The sequence below is a fragment of the Serinus canaria genome, chromosome 4 (genome assembly GCF_022539315.1).
Source record: "Serinus canaria isolate serCan28SL12 chromosome 4, serCan2020, whole genome shotgun sequence".
Lineage (NCBI taxonomy): Eukaryota > Metazoa > Chordata > Aves > Passeriformes > Fringillidae > Serinus > Serinus canaria.
The window spans coordinates 20,162,681-20,188,555 of NC_066317.1; the positions used below are offsets into that span (position 1 = coordinate 20,162,681).

Below are 25,875 nucleotides of genomic sequence, written 5' to 3' on the forward strand. Positions count from 1 at the left end.
CAAGAGCTCTCTTACTACCTAAGCAGATCATGTCATTCTCCTTTCCCCGTGTATTCATTCCTTTGCTTCATGCCTCCCAAAAATGAATGTCCTGGTCTTCTCCTGTCCCTTTTATAGTGAACTCTTTCTGTCACACCTTCCAGTCTTTTTCTGAAGATCATGTCATCTTTCCATACCACAGGAGCCTTTCTAGGTCTCCTATCCTCTCTCTCTGCCCTTTTGTACTCCAGTATCCTCTCCTTCACCGAGCTGCATGCTGCTCCCATTGCTCCCGTGATAACCGTCACCTTCAAATGCTCACTCCTGGGTCAAAGCAGAGCCTAGAAAATACAGGGAAGCATTAGCTAGCCAAGCACTGTGAGGGACAGCTGGCTGTTTTTTTGTAGCAGGGTAATCTTGAGCCGACGAGTCCGTGAGAGTATGTGAGAGTGACAAAATTACCCTTTCCTATATATCCTTCTTTGCAAAAATCCCAGAGTGACTTTAAAGAAGAGAGGCACATTTCACTGTGTTTCTTGCTTCAGAAAGGGAAGAACTTGACCTTTAAGTCAGGCTCAATGCTGACCTTAGGGAAAATCCAGTTTTCCCAGTCCAGTCATTGATCCAAGTCCCTGACTTGTGTGTAGCATCACCGAAGGTCCTTCTGCCTCTAGTTCAGCTGCTTTCAAAATCTCTCTGAAATTCCCCTTGAGACAGTGAGCCACTGTCACAGACTGAGCAGGGGGAGCCTTTGCCTCCCGTGAGTTCACAGGTCGGGATCAAGCATCGCTGCGTGCCAGCAGTCGCTGTGCTCACTCAAAGGTTTTTCTCCTCTGGGTGAAGATTTTCTGTGTGCTAAAACCAATCCAGGCTTTCACATAGGCTGGCAAACATCTGCAAGAGCAGACAAGTTTCATTTGCAACCCAAGCCCAAGCTGGACCCAAGAGCAGCAGCAGTACTTAACTTTGAGTGCATGGTTATGTCCTGACCCTTGGGTGATGGAGGTAGAGGGAGAAGTCACTGTTCTGTGGACCAAATTGCCCAGGCTTTGCAAGTCCTTACATTCCAAATTGGAAGTTTTCTATGGTTGTTATCCTTCCTGTCTGATGTATCAACCTCACCACTTTCATCTAATAGAGGGCTCCATACTCTAAGACAGAGATATATAAAATAGACTAAAGTAATGAGAAAATGAGAAAATTAAACAAGTTACCATTTTTTTTGTGTGTTCTGAATAACAGATTTTGTTATTTTGACACAACCCAACCATTTGACTCTGTAATCTCAATTATAATCCCTTCAAAATTTGGATGTGGGAGTAAAATGATATTCCGTGTCAATGTTTGTCAGCATTGATCTTGATATTTTGAAGGAAGTTGATTTATTTATTTTTTTAAGTTTTAAACAATTTAAATTTGACTAAGGACTATGAAGAAACAGCATGGGAATTTATATATGCAAAATAAATTGTAATGATATAGTCACTCATTCAGGTTATCCTTAGAAGAATGAGATATGCTTCTGCATTCTGCTTTGAAATCATGTCCCTTCTAGTTTTGAAGTAGTCAAGAAAAATGTTCAAATTACTGTGACAAATGTCTGTGTTTTCTTATGATGTGCAAAAAAGAATAAAATATACCCAAACTATAATTTAATACATCTTCATCTTTTTGTTGCAGTTTATTATGATGTCACTAGAAAAGCCTCAGTGGAATTTTGAGGTTGTTATGTACAGCTGGGATTACATTAGTCTTTGTGCTGTATTATTTATGGGCAGAGTCACTGAAAATGTTTTATTCAGTAGAAAATGTTGCAGCTGGAAAGCTCCTGGAATAAAAGAACAGACATCTTTCAACAGCACTTCCTGCTCAAAAATAGAGTAATTAGATGTGTTTAGTATCCATTAGGGAATGAAGTTATCCTAACTATGGTGTGAGTATAAAACTTCAGTTTACAAAACTGCCAAAATTGGAACTTAAACCAGCACATAAGAGAGAGGAGGTTTGTTTATCATGCTGAATTACTGCAAAGTGGAAAACATGAATAAGCAATAAAGAAAAAAAGCTGATGCTCCTTTTTTCCTTTCTTTTTTTTTTTTTTAACAGTTCAAATTGTACCTTGGGGAGCCTTCAAGGCCAGAATGAAAATGAGTATAAGCATTAAAAAAAATAATCCAGATTCTGCTAGTAGTGCTTGTCAGCTTTAGACAAGCCAGAAATAAAGAAAGAAAATGAAGTCAGTGGGTTTGCACAAATATAAAAAGTAGTTAATAGTTTTTCATTTCAGGTTTCCAGCTAGCATCAGATATTACAGTGTGTTGTTGTAGGTATGGTCCTCATGATATCTTCTACAAAAGATAGGAGGATTCAAGCAGCCTACAGCACATTTCATTTCCATGAAACCTTTGGTAGTTACTGCATTTCAGCTTTTGGATATGAAGCCATTTTGTGTTCAGAGCTCTTGCAGCTTGCCCTGCTCAGCTGGAGTGAAGGCTGGGCCATTCTTCCTAGTCAGTGCCTTGTGGTATCCAGAGCTCTGTTTTGAGTAGCAAAGCATGCAAAATTTTATCAGCCCATCCACTAAGGAGGACCCTTAGAGAAATAAGTGTTCCCTTTCCTTACAGAGTTTCACAGTAGATCTCTGCTGTGTAACCTCACTTGATGGCATTTGTGCTCTGCCTCAATGTTCAGTTTGAATCAAATTTTTGCAGGTTTTAAATTAATTCAGAGAAACTAGAAGAAAAAGAATGGGTGTTAAATCTGCTTTTCCAGAGAAATGGCTACTCTTAATACCTTTGGGAGCTCAGCTTTTCACCTTCTGCCAAAACACAGTATCGAGAGCAGAGGCACTCAAGTTCTAAAGCAGTTCCTTGATTCATCTTTTGTTCACACCTGACCCACACTGCAGATGACATTTAAATCAAGACAGTCAGCATTTCAAATGCCAAAACACTGTGGCAGCAAAGCATAATTTCTACGTGTTTTAAATCGTTAGATTGCTTTCACAAATGCAACATAAATTACCAGTAATTAGGAGTGGCTTTTCTTGGCAAATGCCAAATAAATTTGGAGGTCCTGAGCTATTTCTAGGAGGTGCTCATGTTCTTAATTTCATCACTGAGCCAGTGTTGACATTGTTATGTTTTATGATTCCTTTAGGACCAAATTAGAGTCCGTTGGCAGAGATTGATTTTATTCAAATTACTGCACTGTTTTTCTGGATTAGGAGAGAGTGTCTCCACCTCATAAGCACTGGCATTTTGCAGGAAGGTTGTGGGAGTGGGGTGAACAGAGAAGTCAAAGGATTTGCCATATGAAAGCCTGGTGTTAGGTGGTTTCAAGTTGAATCCACTTTTAAAGTGTGGAAGCATGAGAGTTTAGATTGTACATGTTGGGTGAGAAAGTGTGCATCTTTTGTCTTCTTCTGTACAATCAGAAGTTCGCATTATGCTCTCCATCTTATAACAAGTGTGTCTTGTTTGCTAGGGGAGACCTCTGCCTCCAAAACTGGAGGCATGGTGGGAAAGCAAATCTTTCTTTCTCAGCCATTTTTTCCCAACATTTTGCTAAACCATGATTCACTTGAAGCTGAGAATTCCTTAAGGCTTTATGCAGTTCAGTGGAACTGGCTGCAGGATTTCTGCGAGGGGGTTGCACCAAATGCAGTAATGAGGTACTGCCTGATGCATGTCCATTGATCTTTGACATGGTTCAGCCTGCATGCAATATGACAGCTTTCTGCCACAGCTCACCCTGACAGCAGTCAAACCCCTTGGCTTAATGTGCCCTGTTCCCTAACCCTACATCTGCTTTTGTGAATTATTCCTTACTGTCCTAGGAAAAAAAAAAAAAAAAACAAAAAACCCAACCAACCAGACAAATGAACAAAATACCCCACAAAAGCACTGGAAAGCTTTATCTGAATCAGTCATAAATAAAGACTTCAGCGTAGGCCATGGCACTGGTTGTTTTTTGTTGAAAATTTTGAAAATTTAGTGACTAGTTCTTGCAGACAGCTCTGTACAGCCCTTAAGTCTAGCCCAGCTAGCCTGAATTGATCTATAACCCAGGTTTACAAAGATGTGTTGATGCCCAAGTCTCTGACCTCAGTGGTATTTTATCACCTAAAAAGAAATTCAGTTACTTCTTTATGAAGCTGACTTTTTGCTTTGAAACATCTTTCTGTGTACTTTTTTAAAACTTTTGGCTGACATATGTGAACATGTTACCAATTAGGAGTCTAGGATTTGAATTGATAGAAAAGGGTATGCTTTGGAGAAAGAAACATATCCAAATCCTGCTAGGCTTTTCTTCTAGCTGGAGGCAGAGATAATTTCTTAAATGGCAAAGTAACTGGTTTGTACTGTGCCATAAAATGAAAGTGACCTGACAAGTACTGCCTGATTAAGGTGTAGAATACTAAGCAAAAGCAACAAACGCTGAAAAATATATCTATCTGTTAATAACTCTTCCTTAAATGATTCAATTCCTCCTCAGAACAGCCCTATAACTATTAGCCTGGTTAATTTAAGATAATATTGATGCTGGGATAATATTGGTATTATCTCAGTAATTGTAATGAGAGAAAAAAAATTTGCCATAAAGGCCACACATAATATTTTTCCCCTCAATACTGCATAAATGATAAATAAAAGTAACCTGAATGATCTGACTGCATGTTCACTTCTCTAGAAGTAGAATTTGTCTGTATATAAACTCAGTTAAAGGTATCTGATTTTTAAACAATTTTTTTAGCCACATTGCTTTTTTATATCTTTAACAATTTTTATCATTCATTACCTTATTGCTTTAAAACTAAAACTTCAAAGAGAGAAAAGTTCTAAAACTATCATTTGCTTACTCATACTAATGAATGCTTTGTTTTGCAGATAGTTCACTGAGAACTGTTGAAAAATTACATTTCAGTGTGGTTAATGGAATCAGGATTTGGGATCTGGTGTGGCAGTTGTGTGGTGAAACTGGGGGACAGAGTGAGGCTGAGGATTTACATGTCCACTAAAGACAATTGTCTGAAAAGAGGATTGTTTAATCCAGGAACAATGGTACACCAGGGTGGAGTTCTTTCTTCTGTAAAGGAACCTCCGTGGATTAATAATTCTAGTAGCTCTCTCAAAGTTTGTCATTTCCCTTTGTTTTGCTGTACCTTCTAGGTTGAGTGTCTCGGCAACACTTGGCAGAGTTGTGGGTTATTAAACAAACAGCTTCTGAAGGAGGTCATGCATATTATGATGCCACTTTACATGTTTGTGTGAGGGGAGGGAGTCACTGATGTGTGATAGATCTTTGCTGTATTTGCAGCTTGCCTGTGCAGCAGTACATACACATGTACACCTCCAAGGCTCCCAGACTTCTTTCTTGCTCCTCAGCATGTGTTCAGGTGAACCAGAACTTTGGGTTTACTGCCAACAACAGCGTTTAGCCCATCCATAGAGTTTGCACTTACATTTGTCTTGCTTTTGTCCTCTTGTCATCGTTTTCTCAGCATGGAGCCTCACCTGCAGCTGTGAAAAGATGCAAGCAGGGCAGCTGAGAGCATCCTGCACGTTAGGGTAGCACATCTAACAGTGAAGCACTGCAGACTGCAGCTAATGCCAGACGTGGCAGCTACTACATGCCTTCCTGAAGGCATTGACATAATTCTTCTCCTTGTTATTTCCCTGCTGGTGGTGCCTTTGTGTGTGATAGCAGGCTTGCTTCTCAGCCTGTTTGCTTCCCATACCTGGCTGTAGTACACTCCAAGACTAATAGCTGTTGTCTTGTGCTTCTTTGCCCTTCTGAGAATAAAAAAGTTGCTTTAATAGCCACAAGATATACACAGGAGCTCTTTTTCTTTTGTGCTGCTTTTAACTGATTTGTGGCAGCAGCTACACCTGTCAATTATATCCTGCTTAGCCATAATATATTAAAAAAAATACTTTGATGCTTGTTATATTAGAAATTATATGGCTATACAGAGTATAGTAAAGTAGTGATTGTTATTTTACCAAGTGTTGTCACTAGAAATTGGAGACTATATAAATACTTTTGTAACACTTTTCTGGCATGCCAAATAACAATTACAGGATGTGGCAGTCTGCATCTTGTGACAGCTCATTGCACTGCTGAGCGCTGCCAGTTGATTACAGGAATGTAGTGGCAGCAGCAGGAGCAGAAGGGATGAATACAGTGTGCTGTATTTATCTAGTGCCTTTCATCAGTGATGCTTTTGACAGATAGACAGACCATCAGCACTTTGCACAACACTTTGGCTAATGGTAAAATAAGGAGAAGCTCTCAGCAAGACCCACTGCTGCCTGCCAGGGTGCCTCTCTGCCGAGCTGTGCTCAGCCTGGTTGTAGCAGGGTTTTATTCATCCCCAGGTACAGAGCTTTGTACTTGTCCTTGCTGAATTTCACACCCCATTGCTCCAGCCTTTCCAGGCCCATCTGAACTTCAGCCTGTCCTTGAGCAGGTCTCTCCATGTCGTGCCAGCTGCAAACTTGACAGGAGGGTGCTTGCTTGCCTCCTCCAAGTCATTGGCAAAGACACGTCCCAGGTGAGACCTCTGGGGTACCTGTGAGCAGCCTGCAGGGGAGAGATGCTGTGAGCATGACAATCCAATTGGGAATTTATCAAATCTGCTTTCCCACACTGCTGTACCTAATGACCTCCTTTGGATACAAGAATATTGTGGCAGGTAGATAGGCAGGCTGCCTTGCTAGAGGTAAACTATGGCAGTATCTCCAGTCTTGTCAGCAAATGAAGTAATTTTAGTGTAGAAGGCAACCAAATTGGTCAGGCATGACTTGCTTTTGGTGAGTCAATGTTGAGTGCTCCCTCTAGTCTGCTTTTCCTTCATGTGCTCAGAAATGTGCTGAGGACTCACTCTATGAGGTTGAACAACCAGCAGTAATTCCATGAATCATCTTTTTCCCTTTCCTAATATAGTCTGGATATTTTATTTCTCCTGTAGCAAGAGATCCCCCCTAGCCTCCTTCACCTTGCAAAAATAAAGCAGGTGGCCTTGCAAGGACACAGGCCAGCTTTCTCAGCACCCTGATTTCTATGGATCTAGTGATCCCAGTCAATCCCTGCCTTGTCTGGTCGGGATTTAACTGACAACTTACTGCTCCTTGTTTGTTGCCTTCTTGAACCCTGCCTGTAGTCACAAGGGCCTGGGAGACCTTGGTGGGGAAGGGTGAGCAATGCAGGCACGGAGTGCCCCAGCTCTAGCCCTGACTGCTGTCCCCATCCACGGGGTCACACTCTCCTTGTTCAGCCTTTTAGCTCTGCAAAAGCTGCTCTTGTTACCCTTGAAATCCCTCGAGAGCATCCACTCTGACTGAATACTTCTCATGCTACCCAGAGTTGCTAGGAAATATTTCTAAACTCCTCCTTTGGAGATTGTCCGTCTGCTTCCACTGTCTGTATATTGTTTGGTGAGAGGAAGTTATTTTTGAAATTCTGAGGGGTTTCTGAGTAATTTCAAAGTGTAATAGATGATTTACTTGCTATCCATGGAGAAACCTACCTGGTGTCTATGTCTAGACTTCAGGACTGACATTTAAAATTGTTCTAATCCTTATTTCAGTATGTTTAATAAACAAATGACCTAAGTACCTTACTTTGGTAATTCCCCGGACTGCCACTTTTTAAAATATTTACTGCTTTCCTTTTGCTCATTGGCTGTAAGGAGGCTGTAAATATAAAAGGCTCAGCCATTTTATATTTAATCTTTTGCAACTCATAGGTTCCAAAATTGACTTTTTTTTTTTTTTTTTTTGCTTTTCAGTTGCAATAAGTACCACGGTACTTATTTGTCCTGATGCCTTAGTCTGCCAGGGTCTCATATTTTTCCTCATAGAACAGGGCATGTCATGGTCCTCTGGTAGAATATCAATAGGCTTGGTTTCAGGAAATGTTACATGTGGCATCTCACCCTTGATGATTCCATATATGAGACAGATTCTTTGCAGGTTCCCTGTTTAAAGGGAATGCAGTCTTGTTGGAGAAAGTGAGATGATTTGAGGGGTTTAAATGCCATTAGTTATTTACTCCTCACAATTACATTTATCCCTTCCTTATAATTACCATATGTTATCTGATTAGAGTTTAGCTTTTGGTCAATGTTTTTCTAAGCCCATATGTCTAAACTTCAAAGGACTTCTTTTTTACTCAGCTAACATCTAAACTCTTGCCATTGATCTCTATTGATTTCTTCTTTTCCTGCTTTCTGTTTTGTTCATGGCATACAAATCCTGTGAGATGTCATTACTGTTTTCTTCAGTGCCATCCTCATTAAACCTAAGAATTTCATTTCTTCCAATCCCCACCCCACAGGGCCATTTTCACTGGCCTTCAAATTTACATTTTTTAGAAATACAGCTTGGAATTTGATGAGTTTCCTACGTTGCTGTTTGCATTTTCTGTGTCTGCAACAAGCTTTTACAATTTGCTATTGCTTTCTTTAGGACAGCACTGAGCTCCTTGATTGTCCTTATGTGTCATCCACTAGATTTGTGCAGTTTATACACAGTTAATTTGTGCTGGGAAAGCTGTAATGGGTTTTAAGCAGTAGACGTATTGAGGTAGTTACTTTGAAATTTTAATGAGTGCCATTAAAGAATCAAAGGTACTGGAGAGCAATTCAATGGGAAAGGAAAATAAAAGCCAAGAGGTAAGGGAACTTTAAATGGTTCTAACATACAGTTTTGAAGTTCAAAGCAAGTTTGGTTGACCAAACCTCATTTGGGATGTTTTAGAAACTTCTAAAATTGGGTTATTCTTTTGTTTTATAGAGAAGGGTAAGAATACAGAATAAGTAAAGCAGAACAAATTTATTAGACTCAATAACATGAACTGTGATAACATGAAAATATGATGAAAAATCAGTTCATGAAAGTACAACAGGAATGTTCTTATTGCTGGAACTAATAGCAGATGTGACCTATGAGATGGATGCACAGTTCAGTGGAACTGAGCACCCCCACCCAACTGCCCTGCACAGGGTAACCCAGGAGCACACAGAGCTGCTCAGTCTGGGTGCTCTGGGCTGGATTTCCCCAGTTCTGGTGCTGCCACCAGCTCCCCACAGCAGTGTGTGTGTTTGCTCTGTTGGCAGGTATGCAGCTTCTGATTCCAACGCTCCCTGCCTCTCCCTTGCCCCTGCTCAAAGGAACTTGGCATTTCCCAGCATCCTCTTGCCCCTTCTGTTCCCTTTTCATCCATTTTCAGTTTTTCCACCCCTTCCTTTCTCTTCATATTGCTCTTTGGGACATAAATCATAAAAAAAAGGAAAAAAGCCCAACAGAAGAAAGTGTCGTGACACCTGTCTTCCTCTGCGTTGCCCTTTGTTTGCCTGCAGCTCCTTCCTCTTGAAAAAGTGGATTGAAGCCTCCCCTGTCTCTTTGTCTTCCCCACCAATCCAGGTCTCTGCAGGATCTGTCGAGGCAGACGGACATTCCTTACGGCACCGTGCTGGACTCGGCCGTGTACGAGCACGTGCGGGTGAAAGGGATGAACCCCTTCGAGAGGGACAGCATGTACTCCCAGATGTGGCGCATGATCAACAGGAGCAACGGCTCCGAGAACAACGTCCTCGAGTCCACTGCAGGCATCCAGAAGGTACTGGCACCCTTCCTTTGTGCTTCCCTTTGGAGATGCTCTGTGTTGCACCACGTTTGCTTAGCTGGTGCAATCGTGCCTTTAATCAGTTCCTGAAAGCCCATTGCACCGGCGCCGAGGATTGGGACTTCTCAGGTTTGTGGCACTGAATAGCATCTTGAGATGTAAGTACCTAGACTGTTTGCTCCAATAAGCATTTACAGGTGTTTTTATCGGAGATGGCTGCATTTGTTAGGGTGCAAAAACAGGAATAGGAGCACTGGGCTCAGAATCCCGGTGTCCACCACATTTCTCTTCACAGAGAAAAGTAAGGCACAGTTCTTCCCAGGAGTATTTCTGGGTTTCGCATTCTCTGAACCTCAGAGAAAGGCAAAACAATTCTTACCATTTGCTGTGCCTGTGTTTGTGCAAAGGTAGAATGCAGTATAGAGATTGTTTACCCAAAGTGATGGTGTTTTGTTTCCTTGGCCTATCAGGGCCAAGTGTGTGTGTGTGTGTGTGTCGGGACAGTCATGGAATTCAGTGCAGAGTTGAGTGCTTGGCAGATTCGGTTTAGATGTAATGTAATATAGTGTAATATGATATAGAATAATGTAGTATAATAAAGTAATTAATTAGCCTTCTGATAAGATGGAGTCAGATGCATCATTCTCTTCCCCCTGTTGGGGATCCCTGTGAATTCTATAGCCCAGAATACAAGATATTGATTATCTTTATTTTGTAGTCTCCTGATACTGAAAATCCTGGCTTTCTGTTGTAGCTCTGGGTCACGTTTGTTTTGAGAGACAAAGGCAGGAATGGATGGTTTGACTTTAAAAAGAGTCTCACGAACACATTCTGTAGTAGGTTTGGCAGTGGAAAGACACCTTGAGAGCTTTTCGTAGGCACATTTGTGAATGCAGTAGTTCCCTCCTGCATTCTGGCTGACAGCTGCAGCTTTTAAAGAAACACCAGTCCATGAAAGGATTCAGTTTAAGAGTCAGTATAAGGTGATGAGTGACTGTACACAAGCTTCTCCCCTAGCGTTGTATCTTTATATTCAGACTTCCAAATCAAATCAAAGAAATACAATATTTTGCTGACTTTATTTTAAACTTCAATATGTGACAATTTCTTACAGAAAATATCCACGAATTGTGTGTTCACATTGTTACAATCTCAATTTAGAGACTTCTGAAAATCCAGATGAACTCTGCTTTTATGTCTCCACCAAAATCCATTGGCCAGGAAAACCTGACATTTCTGATGTTCTCACTCTAGATAGTAACAAGAGAAAAGAGTATATTTAGAAGAATGATGAAATCACTGGTGAACTCTTGATAATAGAAGAACTAAAAAAACAACAAAGATTATTTTGAGTTTTAAAAATCCCCAATCCAGCCTCTGGATAACAAGATCATATTTTCTCCTCTGAAGGACTAAACAGCATTAAAAAAGAGGCAAGAGAGGTCCTGGGGAACTGCACTTTTGAAACCCTTTTAGATAAAGTCATAAGCTGAAAGAGCAAGAGAAAAGGGCCTGAAGATTTATTGGCTAGAGGAAATTGCTTTTTTTGAGAGAACATATTTTAGCTCAGTTTGTAAGTGGCTGATAAAGCTGGGATTTGCCTTTTGTATATATATATGAAAAGCCCAAAACCAAGAACCTTCCCTCCTTCTGGTTTCCCTTCCCAAGTTATAAAATGAGTTTCAGAAGGATCAAAAAACCAGAGTACATCAGACACAGCTGTGCTCACTAACAGCTTTTAGCTTGAAGAACCAAACCAATGGTATATCCTGCTGGAAGGTAATTCCAGATTACAGTCCTTGAATTTTCATTCTTGGAGACATGGGAGTTGCTGTCCTAAAACCTAAAAACCCAGAAACATCCAAGTTCTTAATTTCCCAGGAATAGGCAAACGATGATGTCAAAAACTAAGTTGTGTCAAGTAAGCAAGCCAACCAGCCTCCAGTTTTAAAAAAAACAGAGGTCTTAGGTCTGGTTCTAATCAACATACACATCTACCTGTGGGTGCACAATTTCTTCCCTTCCTTCAATTTGCAGGAAGAATTTGCACAGAAGATTATTTGCCATCTGCTGTTCACCAGAAGCTTTTGGGTAGTTGGCCTGCTTGGGAAGAAAGCTGCATGAAGAAAGTGATGTTAAAAGCTAATCTTAGGCGAGGAAAACTAATATTTTAAAGATATGTGATAAAAGGCAGAGATTATAATCTCTGTAACACATTTCGGAAAATGAAAACATTTCAGAAAGAATTGATGAGTCCCCTGGCCTATTTATATGCTTCATAATGCTCTTCAGGGTCTTTAATGAATTTAGCTGGCAACATCAGAGCTGTTAACCTGATTATAACCCTGGGCAAGATACACCAGCAGCTCTTCTTCTGTGCCTCATTTTGTTTCCTCCATTCATCAGCACCAAAGTGTGACTGAACAGCAGCTTGTCCAGGCTCTGTGAGAGCATCAGCTCAGCAAACCTTCCTGGAGTGCCAAGTGAGACAGGAGAGACTTAGTGAGTGCTCCAGACTGGTACAGGGAAAGGGACTCCCACTCAGCTGAGTAATGACCACGAAGGGATTGGATAGGAGGGACCACCACGGGAGAGAAGTGTGCAGGGATGCAGTGGACGCTCCCATCTTTAGCAACACTCCGTGCTGCACCACCTCAGAGCTTAAATGAGGTTTGCAAGGAGCTTCCACAGAAGACACTTCCTAAAATATTTTTGTAAAATCTCAGTTCTTTAGTTTTGTCTTGCTTTTATCCTGACAGCTCCAGTGGAGCTGGCACTATTTTATTGTGAGGAAAGTAGCAGTCTAATGCTAATGTATATATAAACAGGGGGAAGAGGAGAGAGGCCAACCACTGATTCACTCAGCACTTCACCCCTCTCACTCAGCAGGGCTGCCTGCTTGCTGTACCCGTGTCTTTGTGGGGAGTGGCACCTGTGTGAGTGCAAATACAATACTGCCAAATGACAGTGATTGCACAGTCCCACTTTAAATCAGACATTCTCCTGCTTTGGCCTCCTTTCCTGGCAGGAGGGCAGGGCAGACAAGAGAAATAAGATGGGAAGATGGTGCCATTGTAAGTTTTCAGGTTTTGATATTTATTGGTCCTGTTCCTCTCATAAATCTGGTGCATACATACCACCGTGTGTGCTCCTGCTCCATCCACAGCGATCAGCTATAAATACCACAGGTCCAGCTAGAGAGCAGCTGGATAGATTTACCCTGAAGAGAGAGCAGTTTTAAATACCTCAAACAGGAGACAGCCTGAAAAGCACAGGCACTTTAGAAATTTTCTTCCACTTATTGTCTCTTCCTGTCTCAAAAGACAGCAAAAAGCTGTTGAAGGTCTGAATATATGGTAGGGAAGCACTCAGTTGTTTGTCTTCCTGCACTGTCAAATCAAAATGGATGGGGAGGTTAGCTATATTTTTTTATAAGCCTGGATAATTCTGGAGAATATTCACTTTTATCTTCCCTTTTTCTTTATTATTCCGAAGTGTTTTGTGTGTCTCAAATTTATTTTCCTTTTTTTTTTTTTTTTTTTTTTTTTTGCATAGGTTATGAAATATGCATCTCATTCTGTCCTAGGAATCTCTATTTTTGCGGAAGTTATTTATTCAGAGAGGATTTACAGAGGCCCAAGTCATGCCTGCTTAAACATTCATTGAGGACTCCAAGAAAAATCATTTAGGCTTAAAGATATCACATTACATACCTCTTTATGTCTTCTTAAAAAGCACATTACCCTGCTTAATCCTTTACAAGCACCACAGGCTTTCCTATCCTTGGAACTATTCCCATTTAAAATATAATGAAGCGCCTCTATTGTGCCCCTGTCTGCTCTTTCCTCCCTGGAGTATAATAGTGCCTAATGCCCTATCCTACCCACCTTGTTCCTCTGAACATGATACCATAGCCTACAGCATCTTCATTCTTCTCAGTAGTACAGAGTGGAAAATTCCTTTCCCAGGCAGAATCTGAATGCATTTGAAACCTCTTCTGTCTATTTAACTCTATCTGTGAAATATTTAACTGCTCAGAAACTTGTGAATTATTGCCAGGTGAAATAATGCTTCTGGCTGGTGCATTAAGAGAAACTTGTAGGCACATAGTATTTCCTTTTTGATGTGCTCACAGCATCAAAAGGAATTTGGTCTTGAGATTTGGATTTTCTTGTGATCCTAATTGCAATGCCAGTGGAAGCACACAAGCCTGTTTGTTTTCCCTGGACACTGTGGATGGCACTAAAGTAAACAGTAAAAATATTTATGAATAGACCATAGCAAAGCTCTGCTAAGGTTATTTGTATGGGGAAGAAAGGGATAATAACAATTTGCAGTTCTGTGCTAGAGCAAATTAATAACTGGCTGTGGATATGCTTAATTTGTTTACAGCAGTAGCAACGTCATGGAGACTTATCTTGATGGGCCAAAACCCCTCCTGAATTTATTAATTATCCTCACAAATTTGCCATTGGAATTGCCATTCTTTTGGCAGATTCACGGATTGCACCACAAAAAAATCTAATTAATGTATGGCAGTCCACACATCTTTGTTGTGAACATTTCTGGCCACGGAGTAGCCCAATTAAAAAAACACTGAAAACAAAAGAGAACCAAGACAGACTTTTAGGATACTGGATGTGCACCATGATTCAGCAGTTTGGCAGTGGCTAAGAAAGGGATAGGAAGCAAAAGAGGTGAGAGCATTTAAAAATGCTGGGACAGTTCTCCAGTATATCTCAATTCACCAGCAGGCGATGTGCTCTGCAGCTGTTGGTTAGAAGGCTAATTACCAACCCAGATCCCAGCTCCCTGGTTCCCTGATTCTGCCTCTGGAGCTGATGCTTCTTGGTCAGATGAGATGTTCTGTATCTGCTCTACAAGTAATAAGATTGACAAGTACCCTTAAGACCTTGAAGTGTTCAGTCCCACAGCTGAAGGTTTGTCTATTCTGCAATTACTGTCTCCTGCACAGTCCATGATTTAGAGCTGACAGGTGCCTTGCAGTACCAGAGGCACTGACTGCCCTTACTTTGTATTATCATGGATGGTCTGGCTTCATTTTCTTTTTTTCCCTATAATTATGTGTATCTTTACTGCCATATCTGGGGCTTTTAAAAACTTACAGCAGTGATAAGAATTAGAATCTTGACCAGAAAGCTGTACAAACACAGCGTGGCATTACTTTCAGGCATTATCAAAAGGCTAATAGTTATCTGGGTTAGCTCAGGAGCTCAGCATGTTTGGGAAGTACAATAACTGGTTTGTGGCAGTTAACAGAGCATGAAGCAGATTCTGTGCATAGCTTTAAAAACTAAATGCAAAACTTTTCCTACAACCACATTTTCTCAGAATTCAGGGTATGTCTAACTAAAGGCTTGCTCTCCCTCACCAACACTTCTGAGTATATAAGAAAGTCTGATCAAACTTTGACTTTCTAGAGAGTTTTCACAGGTTTTATCTAGAGTAGAACACCTGTGAAAGTTATTTTCTGCAGAGTTGGGCTTTATTCAAAAGAATGGGTAAGTCAAAATTTGAGTTAGCCTACATATCAAGAAATGGATCTACATGAACACGTGTTCATTCAGCCCCAAAGCAAGCCAACTATTGCTGTATTCCTTTGGAGACAAAGTTTTCTGGAAGGTTTTTTCTGAGTTCATCTTCTCCTGCTTCATCTTACATGGTACTGAATGTACCTCACCCTTTTTGCTCCCCCTGAAATGCCACCCAAGTCACTCCTGACTTCTCTTCAAAGGTCAGTCTGCATACCCCCAAGTCACTTCAACAACCTCAGGTGTCACTGAGTGCTGTCCTCCTGTGGGGCTGTGCCTTGTAGAATTCTACCTTCCATGAAGAAGGAAGGCAGAATGTCTTTGCTTGGTCTCTCTCTCTCTCTCATCTCTCAGTTTTTTGGAGAACTTTCCAGAGCTGTTCAGAATTTTTTGTGGGCCATCCTACATCCAGGAGACCAGAGTCTTCTCTGTCTCTAACTCATTTCTTTCCCTTAAGTCCAAAAAAATTGGCTCCATGGAGACAACTTGAAGTTTCACTTCTCTTGAACTGAGCTGAGTTTATTTAATCTGAAATAAAATTTGTGTGTTTTCCTCTGCTGTCTGTTCGTGTCTGACCACTAACGTGGTTCAACCTAAAGCCTACAGAAACTGACTTCATCATCTTGAATTTTCTTTCTGTTGCTGCTGTGTCTAGGTAAGTCTTGCCAATTTACTTTCCACACCATGTCTATGATTTACCCAACCTCCAGCCTGTCACTTCAGTAGTTTTCATTGTTATTTTCTGAGGCTTCTATAAAGAATTCTTTTTGCATTTAGTTTCATTGAAAATGCTCCTGGGTTTAAGAAAAGAAAAAAAAACAGAAGTTGCCTTGACTTTCAAGGCCTTTCATGGTGAATTCTGACTCTCCCTGCAGCTTTCTCATTTCTGAATTGGAAATCATTTGTGTGAGCTTCCAGTGCAACTCCTTTCTCAAGCCAAGTATCTTTTTGCTTCCTCTAAGGACCCTTCTGTAAGGTATGTTTTCCCTCAAGACAGGAGTCATGTCTTTCCTTCAAACTCCTTAGCACTCCCCTTTGTTATTGCAGTAACAAAAACCTTGACAACCAGGTCTCTGGTGTGCCATGATTGCTACCCATCAGCTGAGCAGCTCTGTTCTGTTGCTTCTTTATGCTCTTTCCCTCCCTTTGGTTTATTTTACAGCTGCCAAATCAGAGGGGAGAGAGGAACACACACGATAATCATCTAAATACTGGCATTGATGGGATGTGGGGGAAACCAAAGAACTGCTCTACCCCAGAATGAACTAAATTAATGAACACCACCATTGTCAGATGAATAGTATTTCTCAAAAAACAACCTCTCTGTGCCTGACCTTTCAGCCTTCATCCTCAAAGGAAAGCTGCAGCCTAACTTCAAAAGATGAGCCTGAGAACTAAAAGTTCTTAACAGTCTGATACAATATAAAAAAATAGGGGGGGGGGGGGCAAGATTTTATTGGGCAATTGCTCCTTGTTATTTCTCAATTTCTCCAACTTCAATGGTGCCAGCTACATATTTGTTTTGAATGTTCTCATTGATTAACAACAATATCATTGCATTAATCTCAGAGGCAGTTTTCTAGTCTTGAAGTTTTCTGCTTGTTTTCAGATGCTTGTTTGCCTGAAAACTTGGTTATTTAGGGCTCTCCCCATCTTGTGTTCAAAGATAATTCTCTCTTGAAACCTTGCTTCACCTTGATCTGTCAATGCCTATAAATACACCCTCATCACATGTAACTTGAGGTATCTAATTTAGGTGTCCAAGTTTCTTTCTTTGCTGTTGTAGACAGGCAATTTTCTTCTCTGGAGGGTGGTCAGGAATGCCTAAGATGGCAACCTATTTTCCTTAGTGGCTTATTTTGTACAGTGCCTAGCAAAGAAAGATCATATTCCATGACTAGAAATGGCAATAAAAATAAGAAACAGCAAAATATACTCTGAGGAGCTAATTTTGCCTCAGTCCTGTAGAACTGCATTTTGCAGAGAGCTGAGTCCAGACTTTTCAGCTGGAGAGAGGGTGGATGACAGCCCTTTGAGCATGGGATGGGGGAGTGAGCCCCATCCTTCATCCTGATGGCCAAATGCAGAGCTCAGGACTTCACACCTTGGCCTGTGTCTAACCCTGCACTCATCTTTTTATAGGGCAGAACAGAGAGGAAAACTGATTCCTTTGTGAGGGGAAGATTTCACTTGATGTTTTTCTGATGTGGAACTGGGCTAATGAAGTTGGGCTCATGAGCAAAACACCCAGAGTACATCCTGATGGCAGGAGAGCAGCTCTGCAGGAGTGAAGGGGCAGCTGCCACTATCAGGCCAGGGCACACTGTCAGCCCTTTGGTCTAAAATAACCCTCAGGCAGGTGCAAAAAGTGGAATTTTTTGTGTGTTAGTAGCACTGATTGTGTGTGAAACAGCCCCCAGTCTCCAGATGCTGAAATAAAAAATGGCAGTTTGGGGATTTCTTTTTGTTTTGATTTTAGTTGGTTTGTTGGGTTTTTTGTTGTTTCTGGAGAACTTTGGATGTGTCTGATAAGCAGGCATGGTGGGAACACTTGTGGCTTCCTGTGTGACAACTTGGTATCTTTTTCTGCTGCTGGGCACTTGGCAGTCAGGTAGCAATTCCCAATGCATCCCCATTTGTTTCCATGGCCCTACCACATCTGAATAGCATAATCCCAGGCATTATTTATGGCAGACTTTAAACTTCTGAATTGCCAAGCAGCATGAATGCTGCTTTCATTTGCACTGGCAGGTGATTAATTGTAGAAATTCTGAGTTCTGTATCTGCTCCCAGCTGAAGCTGGGATTTTTACGGGATCAAAGATTTTGGAAGGTATCAGGGTGTAAGAAAACTGAAATTAGGAAAATAATTTAAGAAAAAGGGTGCATTGTCAGTCAGTGGTTGTAAAAGCTAAGTATGAGCATATCCAGAATGCTCATATGATAATTGCTCACAGGAATTCTTTTTGCTGGTATTATTTGTTGCCTAATTTTTCTGAGCTGGTCACACTCTGTTTGGAAGGCATTTTTAGAAAGGATGGTTTAAACAGAAATGGATGCTGAACCCACCCCTACAAATGAGTAGCTTAGTTTGAGCATATTTACATCTACCAGAGCAATGCTGTTGTCATATTCTGTAAAAGAAAAGGTTTGTGAGTGTTTAGTAGGTGATGAGTGCATTTATTATGCATTAGCACAGGAGAGGTCTGAAAGAGAAACAGCTCTCCTGGGTGCTGTTACAAACCCTCTCCTGAGTAACACATGCAGGATTTATTAAGGAGTGAAAGACTGGAAATGTCTTCACAGATATATTTGTAGCAAGATGGAAGTTCTGCTGCATGTTGTGCTCTCAATTAAAACCAAAGTTTATCTGCTGCAGGGGCCAGGAAGGGTTTGGGAGATGCAGATTCTTTGGGGCAGAAAGGTACTGAGGGGCCACTGTAGTGTAGTAAGGTTTCAGTGCTTATTTGGGCCCTGCTGCTGGAGTGATGTTGGTTCTGGTGTGGCATCTTACAGTGAAAACATGCTGGATATGTATAAAGTGAAAAAGCAATGCAAGGAAACTTCTGCTGGATAATAAATGTTTGTAACTTTTTCCAGCCATAAATGCACCTCTAATGCTTTTGCTAGAATTTTATATGCTACCTTCCCAGGCTCTTCGATCTGTAGCATTGCCTTGGCAACAAAGGTTGTGACCAACAGCTTTAAATGACCAAAAACTGTATGATGAGGGATGAGCAAGCTGTGCTGAGGTGCCACAGAGTAGTGAACCTCCTCCTGTGTCAGCAGCTTGTGGGGGGATATTCCATTCTTTGGATTTTGGAGTAGCATGTTCATTGCTTTTATTAAACCAGAGGGACTCCTGATGGAAGTTACAAACTGCCAGGAATGTTTTCCTGGTCTGGTCACATCAGATGTGGGTTGTGTCTGTGCAATCTCTAGGGAAGCAAAGCTTGGGATGAGCAAAAAATACCTTGAAGTTATCTCTTTACTTCTTCAGGTCATCTCTTGCAGACTTTTTCATATGGGAGGCTGATAAAAAATTTGAATTTGTGCAGTTTAGCAACCACACATTTTATTTTATTTTGTGTCTAAGTCTAGTTCCAGATCCCCTTTTAAAAAGCATCAGTGGAAAATTTCTGTCAAAAATTGCTACATCATTTTGCATTCTTGTTATCCTGACAAAGAAGAGTAGTTTGGTATTTGGAGCACTCTTGTTTGGCTACAGGGGACACACAAGTTATCAGGCATCTGTTATTCTGGTCCTGTGAGCCCCTATTTCTCCATTTTATCTCCATTAACTTAGTGCTTTTCCTGCAGAGGTTCTGTAACATTTCTAGGTTGATGAAGATTAATAACACCACCCTCCCAAGAGTGTCTGGGGACTGCTCAGACTCCTACACAGCTCCAGAAAGCTCTGCTTGTTCTTTTCCTTCTGAATTCTCACTTCACTTGGTTTCCTCCCTCTTACTTTTTCATTTGTCTGCTTTTTGACCCCCTGTCCTCTCTGTTTGGATAACAGCAGCTCCAACTTTTCCCCAGCTCTCTAATTTCTTTCTTCTTTCCACCTTTCACCTCTCCACAGTGTTACACATCCCCTTTGTTATCTCCATCAGCTTACAATTTTTCACTGTTGATCTGTGCAACAATTTCCATTAGCAGTCAGATGAAGCCTTCCCAAACTCCAGCTGTCACTTTGAAGCCCAGTTGCAGGCTCCTGGTGTGGTGGGCTGCTCTGGGGGTGTATCACACACAGACAGGGGAAATGCAGGCTCTGTCTCATGATCCATGGATGGAGGCAGGAGAGCACACTCTTGCTCCAGGCACAGAATTGGCAGTGTATTCTTTTTCTTGCTTAAATGTTTCCAGCCGTCATTTTTGTGTATTAGCATATTTTAATAATACCCAAATACTCTGTGCTGCCTTAACAAATGCAAGTGATGGGATCAAATGTCAGGTGGTTTAAAGGATATATGCAACAGAAAAGAGAGGTGAATAGAAATAATGAGAGTGCCTTTTATCCATCCCCTTTGTTCCAGCCTTAAAGCATGACTTGGTGAGGCTGCAAGTCTAAAATCACGAGAGAAGCATGAGAGGTAGCAGAGGGAGCTTGTCTCAGGTTTTTGGAGCTGCTATACCAATCACTCATCAAACAGTTTTGATAGCTTTAGGTAATTTCTGTTCAACAACTTGTTAGCAAACAAACAAAATGTGTGTTCTGGAGACCAGCAAAAGCAATTGCAGTGAGCAGATCTGTAGGAAGTCTCCACTGTAAGACACTTCATAGTTCCTAATTAAAGACAGAGAATTTTTTCCTTCTGAAACTCTTAGAGCTGGAAGTTAGAGAAAAGAGAAAAGTGGTTAGATGAGGACAGCCTGCATCTGCTCCAACAGCAATTTTTTTCAATATCATCCATGAATAGGCAATACATTAATAAACATATTGGTAAGCAATGAGATGCTAGTGAAGTAATAAGAATGGCACAGGAAAATTGAATTGCAAACTAAAAAGCACTAGCAGAGCACTTGGGAAAAAAAACAGCCTTTCTAGTCTCTAAATATCAAGCCTCTAAGATATCAGAAGATATAATTAAAACAGATGATTGCCATTAAAGTCATCTGAGTCTCAAAACAGGAGAGTTTAAGATACCATGGGGAGAAATAAAACCCAAAAAAGTGTAATTTTTCCAATACAAAAGAGGAACCCTATGCATCCCCAAAATGGTGGTTGTTTTAAAAACTCCAGGTCTGTGCTTCTAAATACCTGTGTGCATTTGATTGCACATTGAAGTTTTACAGGTAGAGATCTCTGATATCTAATCTGAAAACAGATCTGGTCTGGGAGACAGGAGACTGAGCAGACTTTTGCTGCTGGCTGCTTTTTGACAGTCATTTCAATATATAGAGTGGGAAATATTCTGGTAAAACTGCATTCTTTTGGAATATATTATTTCATTGATTCATTTCCATTAGTTTAACCTATTTATTTATTCATGGTGTTAGAAGGAAAAAGTCATTATGTTGTGTTTGAGGAGGGAGAGAGGAGAAAGAGGACCAGTTTGAAGCAGATCAGGTGGTCAGCCCGGACAGTTGTTACACAAAAGTGATTCCTCAGAGGCATGCCAGAACCTATGATTAACTTTTGTGGGATTAAACCATACTCATGCCAGCAAAAGGCTGAGGTTGGGATGTAGGGGTATGTCTTTAAAGGATAATTCCAGTAAGCAGGAAGTCCCCTCTGCACAAGTTGTCAGGCTGCACCTGGTGCAGAGGCTCCAAGTGGCCCTCCTGAAGTGTGTCAACTAAAAATACAAAGCTAAAGTTCTTCTGTTAAATAAGCAGAATGTTTCCTTAGGCTGAGGAGTAGTTATTATTGGGTTTTTCCACCTTTTATTCTCTTTAGTTAAAGTGCCATCAAGCAGTTCATGTCTCCTTGCATTTGAATTAGGTGGCAGAGTTGTCCAGTATGAAGATGTGACTACAATAAATTGAGTTTCTTTCCAAGAGCCAAGCTATGGGAGGAGAGGATTAAAATGCCATGTGGAGTATTTTAAGAAGCATTTTAACTAGGCTGTAATCACATATCATTCTTCTATTCTTTTGGATGAAATAACTGCTCTAGATAGGCTGCACAACTCCCTTCCTGAATTACAATGGCAGGAGAGAACTGTTTACTATTCCCAGCTCTAAAGCTTTCCTGCTGCATGGGGGCTGATTGGTGTTTATGGCTGTTTGCAGAAGGGCTATTTAATCAAATAAAACAGATCCCATTCCCCACTGAATGTAAGATAGGGAGAGATATCAGTCCCAGGGGCTGTATCAAGATGGGTGGAAAACACAATGCATCTGTAATGAAAACCCCAGCAGATAAGTAGCTGTATTATAAAAGTCTGTAAGGGTTCTGGTCATAGCATCAATCAGAGGGTGGAAGATTGTGTTGTTTTATCTCTCTGACCTCAGAGCAGGATTTCCTTGTGATGCAGCCGTGGTTTAACCCCAGCTGGTATTGCAGCCCCACACAGCCACTCTGTCACTTCCCCTCGTTTCAGGATGGGGGAAGAGAATCAGCAGAGTAAAAGTGAGAAAATTCATGGCTTGAGATAAAGACTGTTTAACAAGTAAAGAGAAAGCCACAAAAGCCATTAAAGCAAAATATGGAGTCTGTTCCCCACTTCCCACAGGCAGGCAGTTCAGCCATCCCCAGGAGAGCAGGGCTCACGTGTAGCAGACACTTGGGAAGGCCAACACCATCCCTCTGAATGTTCCCCCCTTCTCCCCCTGGCTCCATATGCCCAGCATGGTGTCACATGGTGTGGGATATCCTTGGGCCAGCTGTTCCAGCTGTGCCCCCTCCCTCGTGCTCCCCCAGGCCCCTCGCTGCTGGGGTGGTGGGAGGAGCAGCAAAGGCTTTGACCCTGTGCAAGCTCAGTTCAGCAGTAAGGAAAATATCCCTGTGCTGTTGGCACTGTTTGTAGCACAAATCCAAAACACAGGCCATACTAGCTGCTGTGAAGAAAATTACCCATCTCAGTCAAAAAATGATGATGCTTTTCTAGCAATTCTCACCCTGTGAGTAAACAAATCTAGGACATGGCTCCTTCCCTTTAGTGAGTCTTGTCCCTGACTCAAATACAAATTCCTAAGGAACCTCTAAATTTCTCTTCAGTCTTCCATTCAGTCCTGGATGCTGTTCTTTAATACTCTGTTTTACAAGATCTTGATGGCCAGGACACGTCTTGTCATTGATTCAAGACACTGCAACATAACTTGGTCCAAAAAGGTCTGAATTTGTTACCTCTGGAAGACACTGAAAACAATACTTTGTGCCCTGCAGCATGGAGAAATGGCATGGCCTTGCTTTCTAAACTGCATGTGGTCAGCACCATGTGACAAAGCCAAGTTTGAAAACCTTTCCATTTTGTTTCACAGCTGGCAGGAGTTCCGGGCACGGTCCTGTTTTATGTGACATTAAAGCAGGCACTTGAGAGCTGCTGGACTGGGAACAACACCCTGTCACCTCATTCATGGGCTTTCACTGAGAACTGGTACAATAGGGGACACCAGTCTGCTCATCCCTCATAGAGGGGAGGCTCACAGCTACTGCAGGCTCAGAAGCACAATTTGACATGAAAACTATTAGGTGGCTATCAGCAGCAGTATCTTCAAAAATTTGGATCAAAAATTTGGCCTCAAGTGCTAACATTTTTCCCAAGCCATGTCTTTACACTCCAGTTGTTGTATGAATCTCTTGGACTCCAAATGCTGTGTTTCACAGCATAGTCAGGAGGCAGCACACAACAGTGTAGGTGCACATCTGGCAGGTGTAAGCAGCAAAAGCAGGAATGTTTCCTCACAAAAGGAAAATGTGAGCATCGGTTAATGAATGTTTGCCAAGTGCTTCCAGTCCTTCAGATTATGCTATTATCGAACTGAACATCTTTGATTATGCTATGGCTGTGCTGAAAGCTAAATGAAGGAGCTGGTTTTCTTTAAACAGTATCTTATTCTTGATTAGAGTGATCATTAAATCGTTTCAGATCTGACAAAGTGAGCAGCAGATGGAACACAGCAAAAACAGCAGAAAAATATGAGATTTCAGTAAAAATCAAACTAGGCAAACCCAGAAGTAATTCAAAAGAGCTCATACCAAAATTCTGGCCAATATAATGACACAGCACATGTTTGTGAATTTCAACAGTTGTGGAAAATATTCAGGGTATTATTTTGTTTTTTGATAGATGCCAATAGCAATCTTGAGTTAGGAAATTGTACTTCTGAAGACATCCTCTCATGTGGGGTGTTGAGAGTCTCCCACCCCTTTAGACACTATAGTGATTTTGAAAAACTTAAATGAACTTTAGTGGAGTGGAAATATCAGCCAAGCACGTAGCTAAAGATCACATAAGTTTTTTTGTATGTGATGGATTTTGCTATGCTTCTTGCTATACCTCTCTCTTCCCAAGCTACTGTCCTGCTTTTCAAGATCTTGAATTGTCCAATTCAGCCTCTAATCAGCTCACTTCTCCTTCTCCCTCCAATATCCCACCAAAGGTTTTCTCTGTCTTCCTACCACACCCTTTCTCATTTCTTCAAAGTTTATTTCTCCCTACATCCAACATGAAAAATCTTTAGCTCAAATTTGGCATCCTTTGGAAACAGTCAGTGGTAGACTTCAGCCCAGTTTGTATTTCCATCCACCAATTGCAACTGACTTGGCTGCTGCACACCTTGTGATCCGAGTTGCAAAGGGGAAATCTCATGACAGCAAGAATTATTTAACATAATGTTATATCACATCCAGATCCATTCCTGGCTGAACAAAGACAAATTACAACCAAATAACAGAGAAGCTTACAGAAGGTTCGGTTTGAATTTCTTTCTAGTACTATTCCAAGGCCTGGTGGAGTTTCTTCAGTCCCCATAGAGTTTCACATGGTACACTTTAGGACTGATGCTGCATCAAATTGTATCAAATTGTGTCCTTTCAGCACTTATATTGCACACCTTCCATTTATTTTAGTTATTACTACTCCATAAATTTTTTAAGCTAAGAGGAGCATGACAAGTCTCATGTAAATTTTTTAACTGCAGTTTTGAGCTCACCTTTATCATGTTATTCTCAATTGGTAGAGATGTTGTCATATTTTTACAGTCTTTGATTTATCTCATCCATTCAGCTCATCCATTGCTAGACCTAAATTCTAGTGTGTGCCCCATGCAGGTACAGAGTAAACCCAGTGATATGACTATTAGTTATTCACCAGCTGCCAAATGTAGATGCCTGTATCAGATTCCCATTGTACTTGCATTATTCAGCTCTTAATAATTTAAAATATGACAGAAAGGAATAAGCACAACTCAAAAAGAAATTTTAAAAGAGACAAGAGAAAATATTATTGTTATTTTACCTTCTTCAGCTATAATATTATATGCTCTTCATAGATATGTCATCCATAAGATAAGGGGAATATATTTTTCTGGCATTGTATTTACTCTGCTTTGATATATACATGTTGTGAGTTTAAGTTTTTGCTAAAATTTAACATGAACAATGTAGCAGCAATGATACTGTATTGGACTTGACATAGATGCAGGGATTGTGTTTTCCCTTTGTGTCTGAAGGGATGATATTTTCAGAAGAGCCCACATGTGTGCAGTACCATCTTTTAATAAAGCTGCACACAGAAAGATGTATCTGCCCCCAGAGCACTGCACAGCTGCAAGGCTGTTTGTAGAGATGCAGGCAGGCAGCTGCTTTTCCTGAAAACTTGGTCAGGCACTTAGCAGCACTCTGTCAGAAGCTGTGTAGCATCTTCTAGTATCCCTTAACAAGCAAAGAAAAAAATTTCTGTTCATTGTTTTCCCCTGAAAAGTCCATGCTGAAGGAACAAAGAGCATGCCAATAATACAGAACTGGGCAAGTAAATTACTATTTTTCTGCTTTAGAGGTCATTTATTAGGCCTTTCTCCACCCTTGCCACTGTGCTGGCAGCTCACATGTTCCTGTGCAATGCATTACCTAATTTTTTGAAAGCCAGAGAAAAGTTCTTCCCTTCATTTAGTATACATGTGTCCAACACACTGTCCTTCTCATGGGAGAATCCTGTAAGAGAAGTTGGTTTTAAGTCAGGTTGTGATATAAATGTGGCTAGAAAGCAACAGCAGTGTAGATCCTCGTTTCTTACATAGACATAGTCCAGCTTGTGAAATAAATA

At 41.0% G+C, this 25,875-nt stretch overlaps 1 protein-coding gene across 1 annotated transcript in view; it reads left to right on the forward strand.

Annotated features, from left to right (window-relative positions):
- GRID2 (glutamate ionotropic receptor delta type subunit 2) overlaps positions 1 to 25,875 on the forward strand; it is a 282,427-nt gene that overhangs the window by 181,573 nt on the left and 74,979 nt on the right. Inside the window, exon 11 of the mRNA XM_018907012.3 lies at positions 9,408 to 9,603. Within this exon, the coding sequence (XP_018762557.1) occupies positions 9,408 to 9,603 (196 nt within the window). The remainder of the gene's footprint in view (positions 1 to 9,407; positions 9,604 to 25,875) is intronic.